Source organism: Hyaena hyaena, unplaced genomic scaffold (assembly GCF_003009895.1).
Source record: "Hyaena hyaena isolate Hyena2069 unplaced genomic scaffold, ASM300989v1 scaffold_56, whole genome shotgun sequence".
Classification (NCBI taxonomy): domain Eukaryota; kingdom Metazoa; phylum Chordata; class Mammalia; order Carnivora; family Hyaenidae; genus Hyaena; species Hyaena hyaena.
This window is the reverse complement of record NW_024080688.1, coordinates 1,475,600-1,489,173: the sequence shown is the minus strand read 5'-3', so window position 1 is coordinate 1,489,173 and position 13,574 is coordinate 1,475,600. Positions and strand designations below refer to the sequence as shown.

Below are 13,574 nucleotides of genomic sequence, written 5' to 3'. Positions count from 1 at the left end.
AAAAAAAAAAAAAAAAAAAAAAAAAAAAAAGAGCTTGTGCCATCTCCTGAAGGGCACGGGTACCATGATGACTCTTCAGCAGACTTGTGTTTTGTCGTTTATTCCCACCCTCAGTTAGACTTGACATTTTTGAGAGGAGAGAGCATGTCTCCTCCTGCCCTTGATGCACCGCGGTGCCTGGCAGAGGGTTAGCACACAGAAGGGGTGAGGTGGCCTCATCTGCTAGTCCTGGGACCTGCAGGGCTCAGTGGCCTGCCCTGCCTCTGTCTCTCCCATCCAGAAGCTCCCAGATCAACACAATTCCACATCCTTAGATCCGGGGCATCTGTACCAGTGCAGCCTCCAGTGGCTATGACTTCTCAAGAGCCAAGCCTGGACTGTGAACTCTTTGGAGACTTTGACTTGTCGCTGAGTCTAGACCCTCCTGCCCAAGGCCTGGCAGCGAGTAGGTGGTCATTATTGCTGAATGGATGGGCAGATAATGGAAATTCCTCCTGTTCTCCCCACCTGCTATGTTTTCTTTTTCTTGCATTCTTTCCAAATATTTTTCATCCTTTAAGGTCAGTTTAGGTCCCACCAACAATTAGCTGCCCTAACTTTTTACAACCACACAAATGACCCTTTTCCCTAAACTACAACATAATTTAGTATTGCATCCATTCACTTATGGAGTCATATTCTTGTGTGGTTCCTTAACTGTTCTGTCCCAACCAATTGAGTATGGAGACCTGCCCAGGACCAAGTTCATAGAATTCATAACCATGTTAGACTCAAGGCTCCTGTTAGGACCTGAGCTTTACTGTACCCCCAGAATATGGCCCGTGATGTGAGTTAGCCACAGAGGCTCATTATGACCCAAGAGCATGACCCAATGTGGCTATCTAAAGTTACTGTAATAACTATAATATGTGTGTTGGGGGGTGAGTTTGCACAGGCACAATCCTCATTTACTCTCTGACACCATGACATCACCTGTAGTGCAGTGTCCAGTTTAGGGTCCTGTGCTAGGGGAGGGGCAGGCTATATCCTATTTGAGAAGGTTGCCAGGATAGGAAGGTGTCTGAGAACCACAGCCAACAAGCCTGGAACTAGAATGCATGGTCCTCAGGCCTCTGAAGGATCATCATAGGACAGAGGGCGGAGCTGAACCCACAAAGGGGAGTTTCAAAGAGGCAGATTTTTGGCTCAAGGTATCAAAAACCTTACACCAATTAAAACTATTTAAAAATAGAACCAGCTGCCCTAGGCTGGGAGAGCAGTGTGTCCTTAAAATAGTGAAGCATTAGCAAAGATCACTGTAGTGAAGACTTGCATTCAAAGAAAGGTTAACATGGCTCCTCCCAACTCAGAGGCTGTCTCTCAGCTCTATTTTATGCCCAAGAAAATGCCACCTGGCTCAGCTTGCTGCCCAAGGACAGCCCTGACTCCTTCTTGACTGCCTTTCTTAGGAAAGAGACTAGTAGGGTTGCTTGTTGGTCTTTAACTTACCAGTCAAGAGATACTGCTTCTGGCTGTTAGCTTCTAGTTGTACACCACAGAGAGAGGAGTCAAAAGGTGTATAGATATACTGAACATCCTTGACTTTCTCAAACCCTTTAAACATCTGAAAGGCAATTATTAAAAAAAAAAAAAAAGGCAGTATTGGGTCACAGAATATACTTTATATCTTAACAAAAAAAACTTATCATTTCTCAATCTAAAAACACTAGGCAAAAGTCTAGTTCAGAATTTGGTGGCCCAACTGGGTCATTTCTCTATTAAGAAAAATCTAAACCTTGGTTTATTCCAGTGAGAGTACCTCCAAGAGCCCCACGCACAGGCAGCTGTAGGACTAGATGGCCACTGAGGGTCTGTGGGCCCTGCTCCCCACATATCAACCACCCCCACTCCAGCCTCAGTACCCCAGGATCCATGAGCCAGGTCACCTGACCTACCAGCCAAACTCCCAGTACACAGACCCTACTCCTCCCAGCCGCCCAAGGGGGTTAACACCCTGTCCTGTCCCCATGTACCTTTATCTGTTTGATTTCATACCGGATCATTTTTTGAGTGTCAGCAGGGTCTGCACTGGCAGGAACTACCTTCTCACTGGAGATTTTGGCCCGAATGGCTACATAAAAAGAGAAAAGAGGGGACTTTCAGCAACCTATGGGAGCAATCCACCCGGTATCTGAATGACCTGAGGCCCCTGGAAAATTTTATAAGGGAATTCTGGGTTTAGGGCTCGTTGGGTTGTGAGTTGGACCATTTTGTGTAAGAGTGGGGGCCCAGAAACAACTCCTCTGCAGTTGCTGAAAGTTCCAGACCCCTCAGGCCCGCTGGGTCCTACAATCTCTAGAGTTTACCTGCTAGTTTTGAGAGTCTAGTTTTCCAGAGCCCAGACTGCAGTGGGTCGGAGGTGGGCACCAGGGTAGAGGAGGGAGGAGGAGCCCCTTGAGTTTGCAGTCTTCTACCTACATAGCCTGAGGCCTCAACAGAGCCTGCCCAGAGCTGACATTAGTCAATGTTTATTGAATTAATAAATATGTTCTGACCCTGCACAGTAGTTTGTCTCTTGCCATGTGGGCATTAATCAAAAACTGGTTATAAAGTTCTTCCTCTGTGCCTGGCCCAACACTAGGTGCTAGGTCCATAAACATGATTAAAGGTCCCCCATCCTGCAGGACTCTTGGTCTAATGTAGAACACTTACAAAGAACAACAGCACAGCATAGTGGGAGCACAAAAAATGTAAGAGATACTGTGGTAGCACCAAGGAGTGCAGAAGTCTTCAGAGAAGAGATACCAGAATAAGACCTTGAAGGATGAATAGAGTTTGGGGGGAATTTAAGGGTGTGGGGGAAGGGTGTTCCAGGCAGAGGGAAGAGAAAGGGCAAAAGGTGTGTGTTGAGGGTTGGGAGGGGTGGCATGGAGGCAACATCAGTTATAGGCTTGGAAACAGTGGGATGTTTATAATGAAAGCCCAATCCCCTGGCCCCTGTCTTCCCTTCCCTGCATCCAGTAGTTCAGAATAATCACTGCATAGACTCTGTGACTTGTTCTTTACTGACACTCCATAATTACAGTAGGCAGGGGTGAGTTGGTCGCTATGGGGGGTCCCTTAGACTGTCTTTCATTTCCTTGCAACTTGCAAGGTTGCTATGGTGCTGGCCCTGCCCGACCTATCAACCCCAGTGGGAGGCAACTGGTGCAGTATTTGATCTCCTCCCTCTCCCTCCAGATGACAGGTCTGCAGCTTGGCCCCATACCAACCCCACACACCCACCTCCCCTCTGTGGACCTCTCGGGCCTCGGGACTCACCAAGCGCCGAGTGGCAGACATGCTGCTGGGGGTGCGCAGGGGCGCAGCTGCAGGCCTCGCCCATCCCCGGCTGCCGCAGCAGTGCCAGCAGCCGCAGCAACAGCGCCCAGCTTGGCGCGGTCCGGGGGCTCCGGGGCATGACACTGCAAAGCCCTGTTGAGCCTGTGGGGTCTGTCGGACCAAATGGGCCCTCCAGGACTCATCCAGAACGTTGCGCCCCTCACCCCAGGCTTTTTGAAGTGGACCTAGGGCCAATCCCGCCCGGATGGGCTCCTCCCTCCTTTGGCTGTAGGCCACCCACGGCTGCGGACCCGCAGCCCTCCTGACTGGCAGGCTCAGTAAGATGAAGAGGGAAGCCAGGAGAGAGGCTCTTAGCCTCTATTTCCCTGCCTAAGCAATTAAGCCTGACAGAAGTAAAGGGAAGGCACTGGGAAAAGGGATGGTGTCAAGGCAGAAAGACAGAAAGCGCAACAAAGACAAATGCATGAGGGCAGACAGAGAGGGGCTGTGATTCAAGCTGAAGAAACAAGAGTGAGGAGAGGCACAAACAGAAAGTGAGACAGGCAGAGTCAGAGAGAGGCAGACGGAATTACAACAGGCAAAAGAGACAGTGACAGAGAGGACGGACCCCTTGCCGAGCTGCACACTGGGAATGAGACAAGCTACTCAGGGCTTCTTTCAGCTGCAGGAAGTGTTTTCAATGCCCTATTTATGAGGCTCCAAAGCAACAGCAAACAGTAATGGAATAGGACAGAGAAAGTTGGGGTGTGTGTGTGTGTTGGCTCTGTCAGCCGGGGGGGCGGGGAGAGATGTCAGAGAAAGCAGCCAGTGCTGTTAGAAACCTTTTCCCATATCCAGAGCCTCAGACTCTGCAGATGGCTGAGGACAGTGCTCTTGGTGGGGGCTCAAAGCGCAGGCTATCCCAACACTTAGGGCAAACCTGGGGCCTCAAAGTCCTCTCCAGACCATAGGCTCCACTCGTTGCTATTTTCTGTCATTACTCACCGGAGAGACTATGTCTTGTCATAGAAGGTGGGGCAGCTTAGAAAACAAAGAAGCAAGGCACATGGGGTCACTTTGACCAGAACCTTGACCACTCTCTGTGGCAGAGCACAGTGCTCCAAGTCTTCAAATGGAAGGAGATCCATGAGGTTATTGCAGATGCTTCCACAGTGCTGGACTAGAAGGTAGGAGGCTGGTTCTGATTCTATCACTAGGTAGTTTTGCAGCCTTTGCCTCTCTGGGCCTCACCTTCTTCCCTATAAAATAGGCTTGAACTTTCCAAGCTTTGCCCTAGCTTCAACTGGCCTCAGCCAGGATAACTGAAATCCTCAGGTCAGGTACTCCCAGTATCTGGTCACACTTAGGATTCCCATGGGAATCTGACTTTTCATCAGAGTCAACTTTAATTTTTTTCAAAAGACAGTTCTCATTTTGGTGTGATAGTGATGTTTGAAATGAAGGAAATTGAAGGAGAGCTGAGTCCGACTGAGAAAGATGAGATTTGGTGACCAGGTTGGTTCTTCAAACAATACCCGGACCAAGATAGAGACTGATGTATTTATTTATTATTGGTCGGACCCCAGAAAGTATCCAGTCCAGTTTCTTCATTGACAGATGTGAAGACAGAGGCTCAGTGAGGTAAAGTGACTTGCAGAAAGCCAGTAGAGAGGACTAGAATGCAAGTCTCCTGACATATGGGGGAGCACTCCACCATGGTACTTCCTCCCTCCTCGTTTCAAAACCACTTGAAATCCCGCCTTTGGAGGGTAGTTCTCCTTTTAAGTTCCTATTGTCCCTCTGTTAAAATACGGCTCCTTCAAGATAGAGTTTAAGGATATCGGTCAAACGATAAACATGTTGAATTCTTTTTTTAAATGTTTATTTATTTTTGAGAGAGAGAGAGAGAGAGAGCATGAATGGGGAAGGGCAGAGAGAGAGGGAGACCCAGAATCTGAAGCAGGCTCAGGGCTCTGAGCCATCAGCACAGAGCCGGACATGGGGCTGGAACTCAGGGCTGGAACTTGTGAACCTCGAGATCATGACCTGAGCCAAAGGCAAATGCTTAACCGACTGAGCCACTCAGGTGTCCCAAACATGTTGAATTCTTATGTCAGCTCTCTTCCGAACCCCGAATTAGGCAGAAAGAGACCTTAGCATACTAAGCTGTGTTTGATGGTGAGTTTCGGGTGTTGGTGAGCAGTTGCAGACAGTGTGAAAGAGAGGGAGAAAAGCCAGGTTCAATACAGGAAAGCTGGAAGTTTGAAGGGGGAGGGGAGGGTACTAAAAGGTACATCACAAAAGAGGTATTAAGATTCCAAAGATAGGGTTCTTGGGGCACCTGAGTGGCTCAGAGGGTTAAGGGTTAGGCTCAAGACATGATTTCACAGTTGGTGAGTTTGAGTCCCACGTTGGGTTGGGCTCTGTGCTGAAAGCTTGGAGCCTGGAGCCTGCTTTGGCTTCTGTCTCTCCCTTTCTCTTTGCCCCTCCCCTGCTCATACTCTGTCTCTCTCAAGAATAAATAAACATAAAAAAAATTTTTTAAGAACCACAAAGATACATTTTTTTTTATGTTTACATTTTTAATTTTGATAGAGTGAGCAAATGGGAAGGGGTGGAGAGAGAGGGGGACAGAAGATCTGACGTGGGCTCTGTGCTGACAGCAGAGAGACTGATGTGGGGCTTGAACTCAGGAACCATGAGATCATGGCCTGACCTGAAGTTGGACACTTAACTAACTGAGCCACCCAGTAGCCCCAGTACATTTCTTTTTAAATTCAGGTTTATTAAGATACAACTTACATAGAGCAAAATTCACCCTTTCAAAGAGGCTTGCTTTACTTTACCTACTTACTTACTTAATTCTCTTGGCTAAGGACAGATCCTGCCCAGTTTGTCTAATGCAGAGAAGATTGAAAAAATGAATTTAAAAAATGTAGAGAGTACCGAGTAGCAGAGAGGGGCAAATCACTTTCATTCTATGGGCCTCAGTTTTTTAATTTGTAAAGCAAGTAGGTTGGGCTAGTTCTTTAAAGGGCCCTTCCAAGGATATTACCAAGAAAAATACTTGTAAGAGTCCACAGAGAGTGAGGCACACTCTGACTACTTCATTCCTTTCTCCTCTGGTTTCAGCTGACACTGCCTACGTTCCCTGTGGTGGTGAAGATTGGCCATGCTCACTCAGGCATGGGCAAGGTAAGGCCAAGGTTTGCTGCACTTTGGGGTTGAGGCCAAGAAGGGTACTTTTCAGAGAGCCTGGTTATGGACTGGTCTGCCTCCTTTCTCTATGAATTCTTTTCCAAGGAGATGATTTGGCCCCTCTGAAGCCATGAGTGTTACCCAAACAGACCTCTTCCAACAAACAGAATATAGGCTTGGGCCCTTGGGCCCTTTGTAGCAAGTGTGGCTCCTGATTTCCAGGAGGGGAGCTAGAGAGGAAGGGCCTCCTCCAGAGATGTAGCATCCAGGTCTGCTTCAGGATGGGCAACATCTCAGTGGGTTTAGGGGCTCAGGGCTCTTGTGATTCTCAGTATCTGCATTTGTGTGTCTCCTTTTCTCCCTCTCTGCCTCGCTTCAACATTAGGTCAAAGTGGAAAACCACTACGACTTCCAGGACATTGCTAGTGTGGTGGCTCTCACCCAGACATATGCCACAGCAGAGCCTTTTATTGACGCCAAGTATGACATCCGGGTCCAGAAGATAGGCAACAACTACAAGGCTTATATGTGAGTGGGGTTGGGGTCTCAGCAGATACTCTTCAATTTCTCCTCAGCCCAGCGGAAAATCTGAGCCTCCAGGTAGCAGCCAACCCTGAGTTTAACTTCAGCTGGCCCAAAAGGCAGAGAACAGAAAGAGGGTGCCATACAAGTCAGGGACTCTTAGCCCCTGTTCCTTTCACATCAGAGAAGGGCCTATGAACTAAGATAAGAAATTAAATTAATATGTATTTTCACTAACCTCTAAATGAAATTTGGCATCTCCTCGGTTATAAACCAAGACAAGAGGCTACTGTAGTCGTAAACAGCACATGTGACTTTGTCACTAAAGATAATCACAGAGATTTTTGGGTTTTGGGGGGTTTTCTCCCCAATTATTGTTTATATTCTAGTCCATTAACGTATAGTGTAATGTTGGTTTCAGGAGTAGAATTTAGTGATTCATCACTTACATATAACACCCAGTATTCACCATAACAAGTGCCTCCTTAATACCCATAACCCATGTTGCCCATCCCTCATTCACCTCCCTCCATCAGCCCGGAGTTTCTTCTCTGTTGTTAAGACTGTCCTATGATTTGCCTCCCTCTCTCTTTTTTTTTTTTTTTCCCTTCCCATATATTCATCTGTTTTGTTTCCTAAATTTCACATAGAAGTGAAGTCATATGGTATTTGTCTTTCTCTAATAGACTTATTTTGCTTAATGTAACATATTCTAGCTCCATCCATGTCATTAATTTTTAATATTTTAATTTTATTTTTGAGAGAGGGACAGAGTGTGAGTGGGATAGGGGCAGAGAGAGAGGAAGACACAGAATGTGAAGCAGGCTCCAGGCTGTGAGCTATTGACACAGAGCCTGATGCAGGGCTTGAACTCATGGACCATGACATAATGACCTGAGCTGAAGTCAGACACTTAGCCAAATGAGCCACCCAGGCACCCCGAGATTTCATTCTTTTTGATGGCTGGGTAATATTCCAGTGTGTGTGCGCGCGCGTGTGCGCACACGCACGCGCGTGCCACATCTTCTTTATCTGTCATCAGTCGATGGACATTTGAGCTCTTTCCATAGTTTGACTATTGTTGATAATGTTGCTATAAATATTGGCGTGCTTGTACCCCTTCAAATCTGTGATTTTGTATCCTTTGGGTAAATACCTAGAAGTGCAATTGCTGGGTCATAGGATAGTTCTATCTTTAACTTTTTGAGAAACTTTCATACTCTTTTCTGGAATGGCTTCGTTAGTTTTCATTCGCACCAGCAGTGTAAGAGGCTTCCCCTTTCTCTGCATCCTTGCCAACATCTTTATTTTCAGTTGCTCATTTTAGCCATTCTGAACAGGTGTGAGGTGGTATTCTCATCGTGGTTTTGATGTGTATTTCCCTGATGGTGAGTGATGTTGAGTGTCTTTTCATGTGTCTGTTAGCCATCTGGATGTCTTCTTTGGAAAAGTATCTATTCATGTATTTTGCCCATTTCTTCACTGAATTGTTTGTTTTTTGACTGTTGAGTTTGATAATTCTTTATAGATTTTGGATACTAACCCTTTATCTGATATATCATTTGCAAATCTCTTCTCTCATTCTAGGTTGCCTTTTAAGTGTTGTTGATTGTTTCCTTTGCTGTGCAGAAGCTTTTTATCTTGATGAGGTCCCAGGTTCATTTTTGCTTTTTTTTCCCTTGCCTTTGGTGACACGTCTAGTAAGAAGTTGCTCTGGTCGAGGTGAAAGAGGTTGCTGCCTGTGTTCTCCTCTAAGATTTTTATGGTTTCCCGTCTCACATTTAGGTTTTTTATCCATTTTGAATTCATTTTTGTGTGCAATGTAAGAAAGTGGTCCAGTTTCATTCTTTTACATGTCACCATCCAGTTTTCCCAACACCCTTTGTTGAAGGTGGTATTCTTTTCTGCTTTGTTGAAGATTAGTTGACCATATAGCTGAATCCATTTCTGGGTTTTCTATTCTGTTCCATTGATCTGTGTGTCTGTTTCTGTGCCAGTACCGTACTGTCTTGATGACTACAGCTTTGTGATATAGCTTAAAGTCTGGAATTGTGATGCCTCCAACTTTACACTTCTTTTTCAGGATTGGTTTGGCTATTGGAGGCTTTATGTTGTTCCATACAAATTTTAGGATTGTTTGTTCTAGCTCTGTGAAAAATGCTGGTAGTATTTTGATAGGGATTACATTAAATATGTAGATTGCTTTGGACAGTATAGACATTTTAACAATGTTCTTCCAATCCATAAGCATGGGATTTTTTCCCCATTTCTTTGTGTCCTCTTCAATTTATTTCATAAGTGTTCTATAGTTTTCAGAGTACAGATCTTTTACGTCTTTGGTTAGATTTATTCCTAGGTATCTAATTGTTTTTGATGTAATTGTAAATGGGACCGATTCCTTGATTTCTTTCTCTGCTACTTCATTACTGGTTTATAGAAATGCAACAGGTTTTTCTACATTGAGATTATATTCTGCAACTTTGCTGAATTCATGTATTAGTTCTAGCAAGTTTTTGGTGAACTCTTTGAGGTTTTCTACATAGAGCATCTTGTCATCTGCAAATAGTGAAGGTTTGACTTCTTTCTTGGCAGTTTGAAGGCCTTTTATTTCTTTTTGTTTTCTGACTGTTGAGGCTAAGACTTTCAGCACTATGTTAAATAATAATGGTGAGAGTGGACATCCCTGTCTTGTTCCTGACCATAGAGGAAAAGCTCTCAGTTTTTCCCTTTTCAGATGATATTAGCTGTGGGTCTTTCTTATATGGCTTTTATGATGTTGCGGTACTTTGTTGAGTTTTTTTTTTTAAATCAAGAATGGATGTTGTATTTTGTCAAAAGCTTTTTTTGCACCTATTGAGAGAATCATATTGTTCTAATCCTTTCTTTTATTAATGTGGTACATCACATTGATTGATTTGTGAATATTGATCCATCCTTATAGCCCAGGAATAAATCCTACTTGGTTGTGGTGAATAATCCTTTTAATGTACTGTTGGATTTGATTTGCTAGTATCTTCTTGAGAATTGTTACATCCATATTCATCAGGGATATTGGCCTGTAGTTCTCCTTTTAGTGGGATCTTTGTCTGGCTTTGAAATCAGGATAATTCTGGCTTCATAGAATGAGTTTGGAAGTTTTCCTTCCATTTCTATTTTTTGGAATAGTTTGAGAAGAATAGGTATTAACTCTTATTTAAATGTCTAATAGAATTCCCCCGGGAAGCCATCTGACCCTGGACTTTTGTTTTTTGGGAGATTTTTTATTATTGATTAACTTTCTTTATTATGAGTCTGTTAAAGTTTTCTATTTCTTCCTGTTTCAGTTTTGAAAGTTTGTATGCTTCTAGGAATTTTTCCATTTCTTCCAGAGTGCCCAGTTTGTTGGGATATAATTTTTCATAATATTCTCTTAGTTTTTGGGCGGGTGGGAGGGAGTTTATTTATTTTGAGAGAGACAGCATGAGCAGGGGAGGGGCAGAAAGAGAGGGAGAGACATGATCCAAAGAAGCTCAGTGTTCTCAGCACAGAGCCCGATGCGGGGCTTGAACCCTGAGCCAATATCAAGAGTTGAATGCTTAACCAACTGAGCCACCCAGGCGTCTCTCATAATATTCTATTATAATTGTGTTTTTGTGATGTTGGTTGTGATCTCTCCCTCCTTCATTCATGATTGTATTTATTTGGGTGCTTTCTCTTTGCCATTTTAAGTCTGGGTAGTGGTTTATCAGTTTTTTTAAATGTTTTATTTATTTTTGAGAGAGAGACAGTGCGAGCAGGGGAGGGTCAGAGAGAGAGGGAGACACAGAATCCGAAGCAGGCTCCAGGCTCTGAGCTGTCAACACAGAGCCCGATACAGGGCTCGAACCCACAAACCGTGAGATCATGACCTGAGCCGAAGTTGGACGCTTAACCGACTGAGCCACCCAGGCACACTTCAATTTTACTAATTCTTACAAAGATCCAGCTCTTAGTTTCGTTGATTTTTTTCCACTGTTTTTTGTTTGTTTGTTTCTGTATTGTTTATTTCTGCCCTAATCTTTAATAAGGCTTTATTTGCTGTTCCTTTTCTAGCTCCTTTAGACATAAGGTTCACAGAGATTTTTGACTCACACTAGAGTTGTGATAGATATCTCTAAATATCAATTATTTTTATCACTACTTAAGAATCATGGGTTATCAAACCACTGTAAATACTTTTGTTATTTACAAAGAAATGTATTTTTTACTAATCACAGATTTGTTTAATATTTTGATAACTATTTTTATAATTATTTTAAATAATTGACTTTATTATCTTATGTACTTTATTATATACATTTGCATATCTTATGTATTTTTATACATTGAAAGTAATCCATAGGTTTGACCAGGCTGCCAGAACTCAGAAAAGGTTAAGAAATTACTAATAAAAATATAGAGCCCTGAAAACACCACAGAGCATTAAAAGCCTACTGGTTATGAGAAGAGATGACTTCTCCACATGGCTGTGTCCATTTGCCAGAAAGGAAAGTTGAAAGTTTCCTCCATTTGAATTTAGAGAAAGAAAAGATTTCTTTCAGGATGCCCTGATCTTATACAATATACATAAGAATGCAAAGATCTTACTACAACTCAAATTTTGGAAATTTTGCCTCTCACTTTTTCAAAAATATAGCATAGTATTTCCTTTACGAACAAGAACATTGTAACAAATTGGATTTGACTTTGCTGTTCAGCACTTGAGCCGACTTGAAGGTTCAGCAGCTTCCCTTTCCCTTGCCCAGCCATTTCCACTGTTCTTCCATCACCCTCTCCCTTCAGTGTTTGTACTCCCCACCCCTGGAATTAGTTAGGAGCCCTTCCCTACACCCCCTTCTCAGAACTCTGCACACACAGGGGTTTCTGTCACCCTCCTCTGAGCTCCCTGGGGAGGAACAGGGGAATCATCTCTGCAACCCCATCAGCCTGTACAGCAGCAGGCCCAGAGTAGGCAGCCAGTAAGTACTCGGGGAAGAGCCCTTGTACAGAACTGAAGCATAGATCTTTTTTACCTTTTTGGACTAGATTACTACTTTTTAAAAGTTTATAGTTTTTTAATTTAAGATCTTGCTGCTTCCAAAAGGAATTTAGGGTTGTTTTAAAATTATACACAGTGTAAGATAAGATCATTTTAAAGATCATTATGAAAAGTAGCTAAAAGAAGCTGAAAAATCGATATGTATAGGCACGTAGGAAAGCAGATTTCCTGCCCTTTACTTTTAAAATCTCCTACATAAACACAAAATGTTTATGACAGTGGAGCAAGGGTATCTTGATCCTTAAGGATCATTTTTAAAAACCACATTTTTAAAGGTTAAGGTTTCTGAAAGCAATTTCAGTGAAGCATAAAAAAAGAGAATCCTCTAATATTTATGAAGAGTGGACAACCAAAGAAGCTTTAGAAAACATTTACTTACTTTTTTATTCACAAGGGGCAGTTATTTAGGGGCATATCCGCTCCTCTTCCCCAAGCCTTTAGCTGTCCCCTTGCTTTCAGAAGAGACTGGCCTGGTAGTAGCCAACATATTGTTTGAGAGTCTTCCCTCCTCCCTTAGCTCTCACCCTAGAGATCCAGAGACAGCCGTACTTGGCAGAAAGAGGGTGCTGTGCCTACTCTACTTTCAGTAAGCAAAAATGTGCCTCTCTCTGGGGAGGTCAGATGACCCACAAGGCCTGAGAGGTAGTTGAGCTCTCACTGAGTGGCTTTTGGGTGCTCCCTATGCTCCCTCATGCCCCAGGTAGCCTAGATGGATATGTGTCCTGCATCTCATTGTTAGAAAAAGGTGTGGAGTGTAAGGGACATTATTACTCACTCAAAGTTTCTAAGACCCTATTATGTTCCATGGCCCTGTCCTGGGGACCTGGAGGTTAATGACTCTCTGTCCCTGCCCTTGAAGAGCTCAGCCTGGTCACAGACACACACTTGTAAACCACCAGTGTTTGGAAGACAGTGTGATTTTTATTATGATCTGTCTTTGTGTCTCTACTCAGATTTTGCAAGTCATTTGGCTGTTAGTTGTTTAGTGTTTTTCCGAACTCAGCAGTGGGGTGTAGGGGAAGCGCAGTACAATGAGGGAACCAAGAGTCTTGGATTTTTTAACTGATGTCTAATTTCACTAGATACACAACCTTGGGCAAGTCATTTAACCTTTCTGAGTCTTAATCTCCTTGTCTGTAAAGTTGGGGCGATGATGTCAGTTTACTCAGAACAGGGGTTTGCACTGAGTCTCTGGTGAGGGGGTTGCGGAGGAAGAGCCTTGGAAAGTAGTCAGTACTGTACAAATGTGAGGAGTTCGTACTACATCAGTCAACTAACTAGGCTGCCTCAGGGTCTGAAAATTAGCCATATGTCTAGGTTTCTCAGTGTCTGAGATCAGACCTCTGGGGAAGATACTCCTGGGAACTGCTGAGTAGAGACTGCAAAGTGCCTCCAGTCTCCAAACAGTAGCAAGTGACAAGGACAGCACATGAATGGCTCTGTCATAGTGTGAGCAGGGCTTCCTTCCTCTTGACTGTGTCTGAGTGAGGACTAGTAA

The 13,574-nt window shown here is 43.9% G+C and overlaps 2 protein-coding genes across 2 annotated transcripts in view; one reads left to right on the top strand and one right to left on the bottom strand.

The window, feature by feature from the left end:
- TIMP4 (TIMP metallopeptidase inhibitor 4) overlaps nt 1-3,439 on the bottom strand; it is a 6,353-nt gene extending 2,914 nt beyond the window's left edge. Inside the window, exons 1-3 of the mRNA XM_039231380.1 lie at nt 3,301-3,439; nt 2,013-2,110; nt 1,489-1,603 (exon numbers count right to left, since the gene is read on the bottom strand). Coding sequence (XP_039087311.1) covers nt 1,489-1,603; nt 2,013-2,110; nt 3,301-3,439 — 352 coding nt within the window. The remainder of the gene's footprint in view (nt 1-1,488; nt 1,604-2,012; nt 2,111-3,300) is intronic.
- Nucleotides 1-13,574, top strand: part of SYN2 (synapsin II) — a 187,553-nt gene that overhangs the window by 146,935 nt on the left and 27,044 nt on the right. Inside the window, exons 6-7 of the mRNA XM_039231379.1 lie at nt 6,433-6,495; nt 6,884-7,026. Of these exons, the coding sequence (XP_039087310.1) occupies nt 6,433-6,495; nt 6,884-7,026 (206 nt within the window). The remainder of the gene's footprint in view (nt 1-6,432; nt 6,496-6,883; nt 7,027-13,574) is intronic.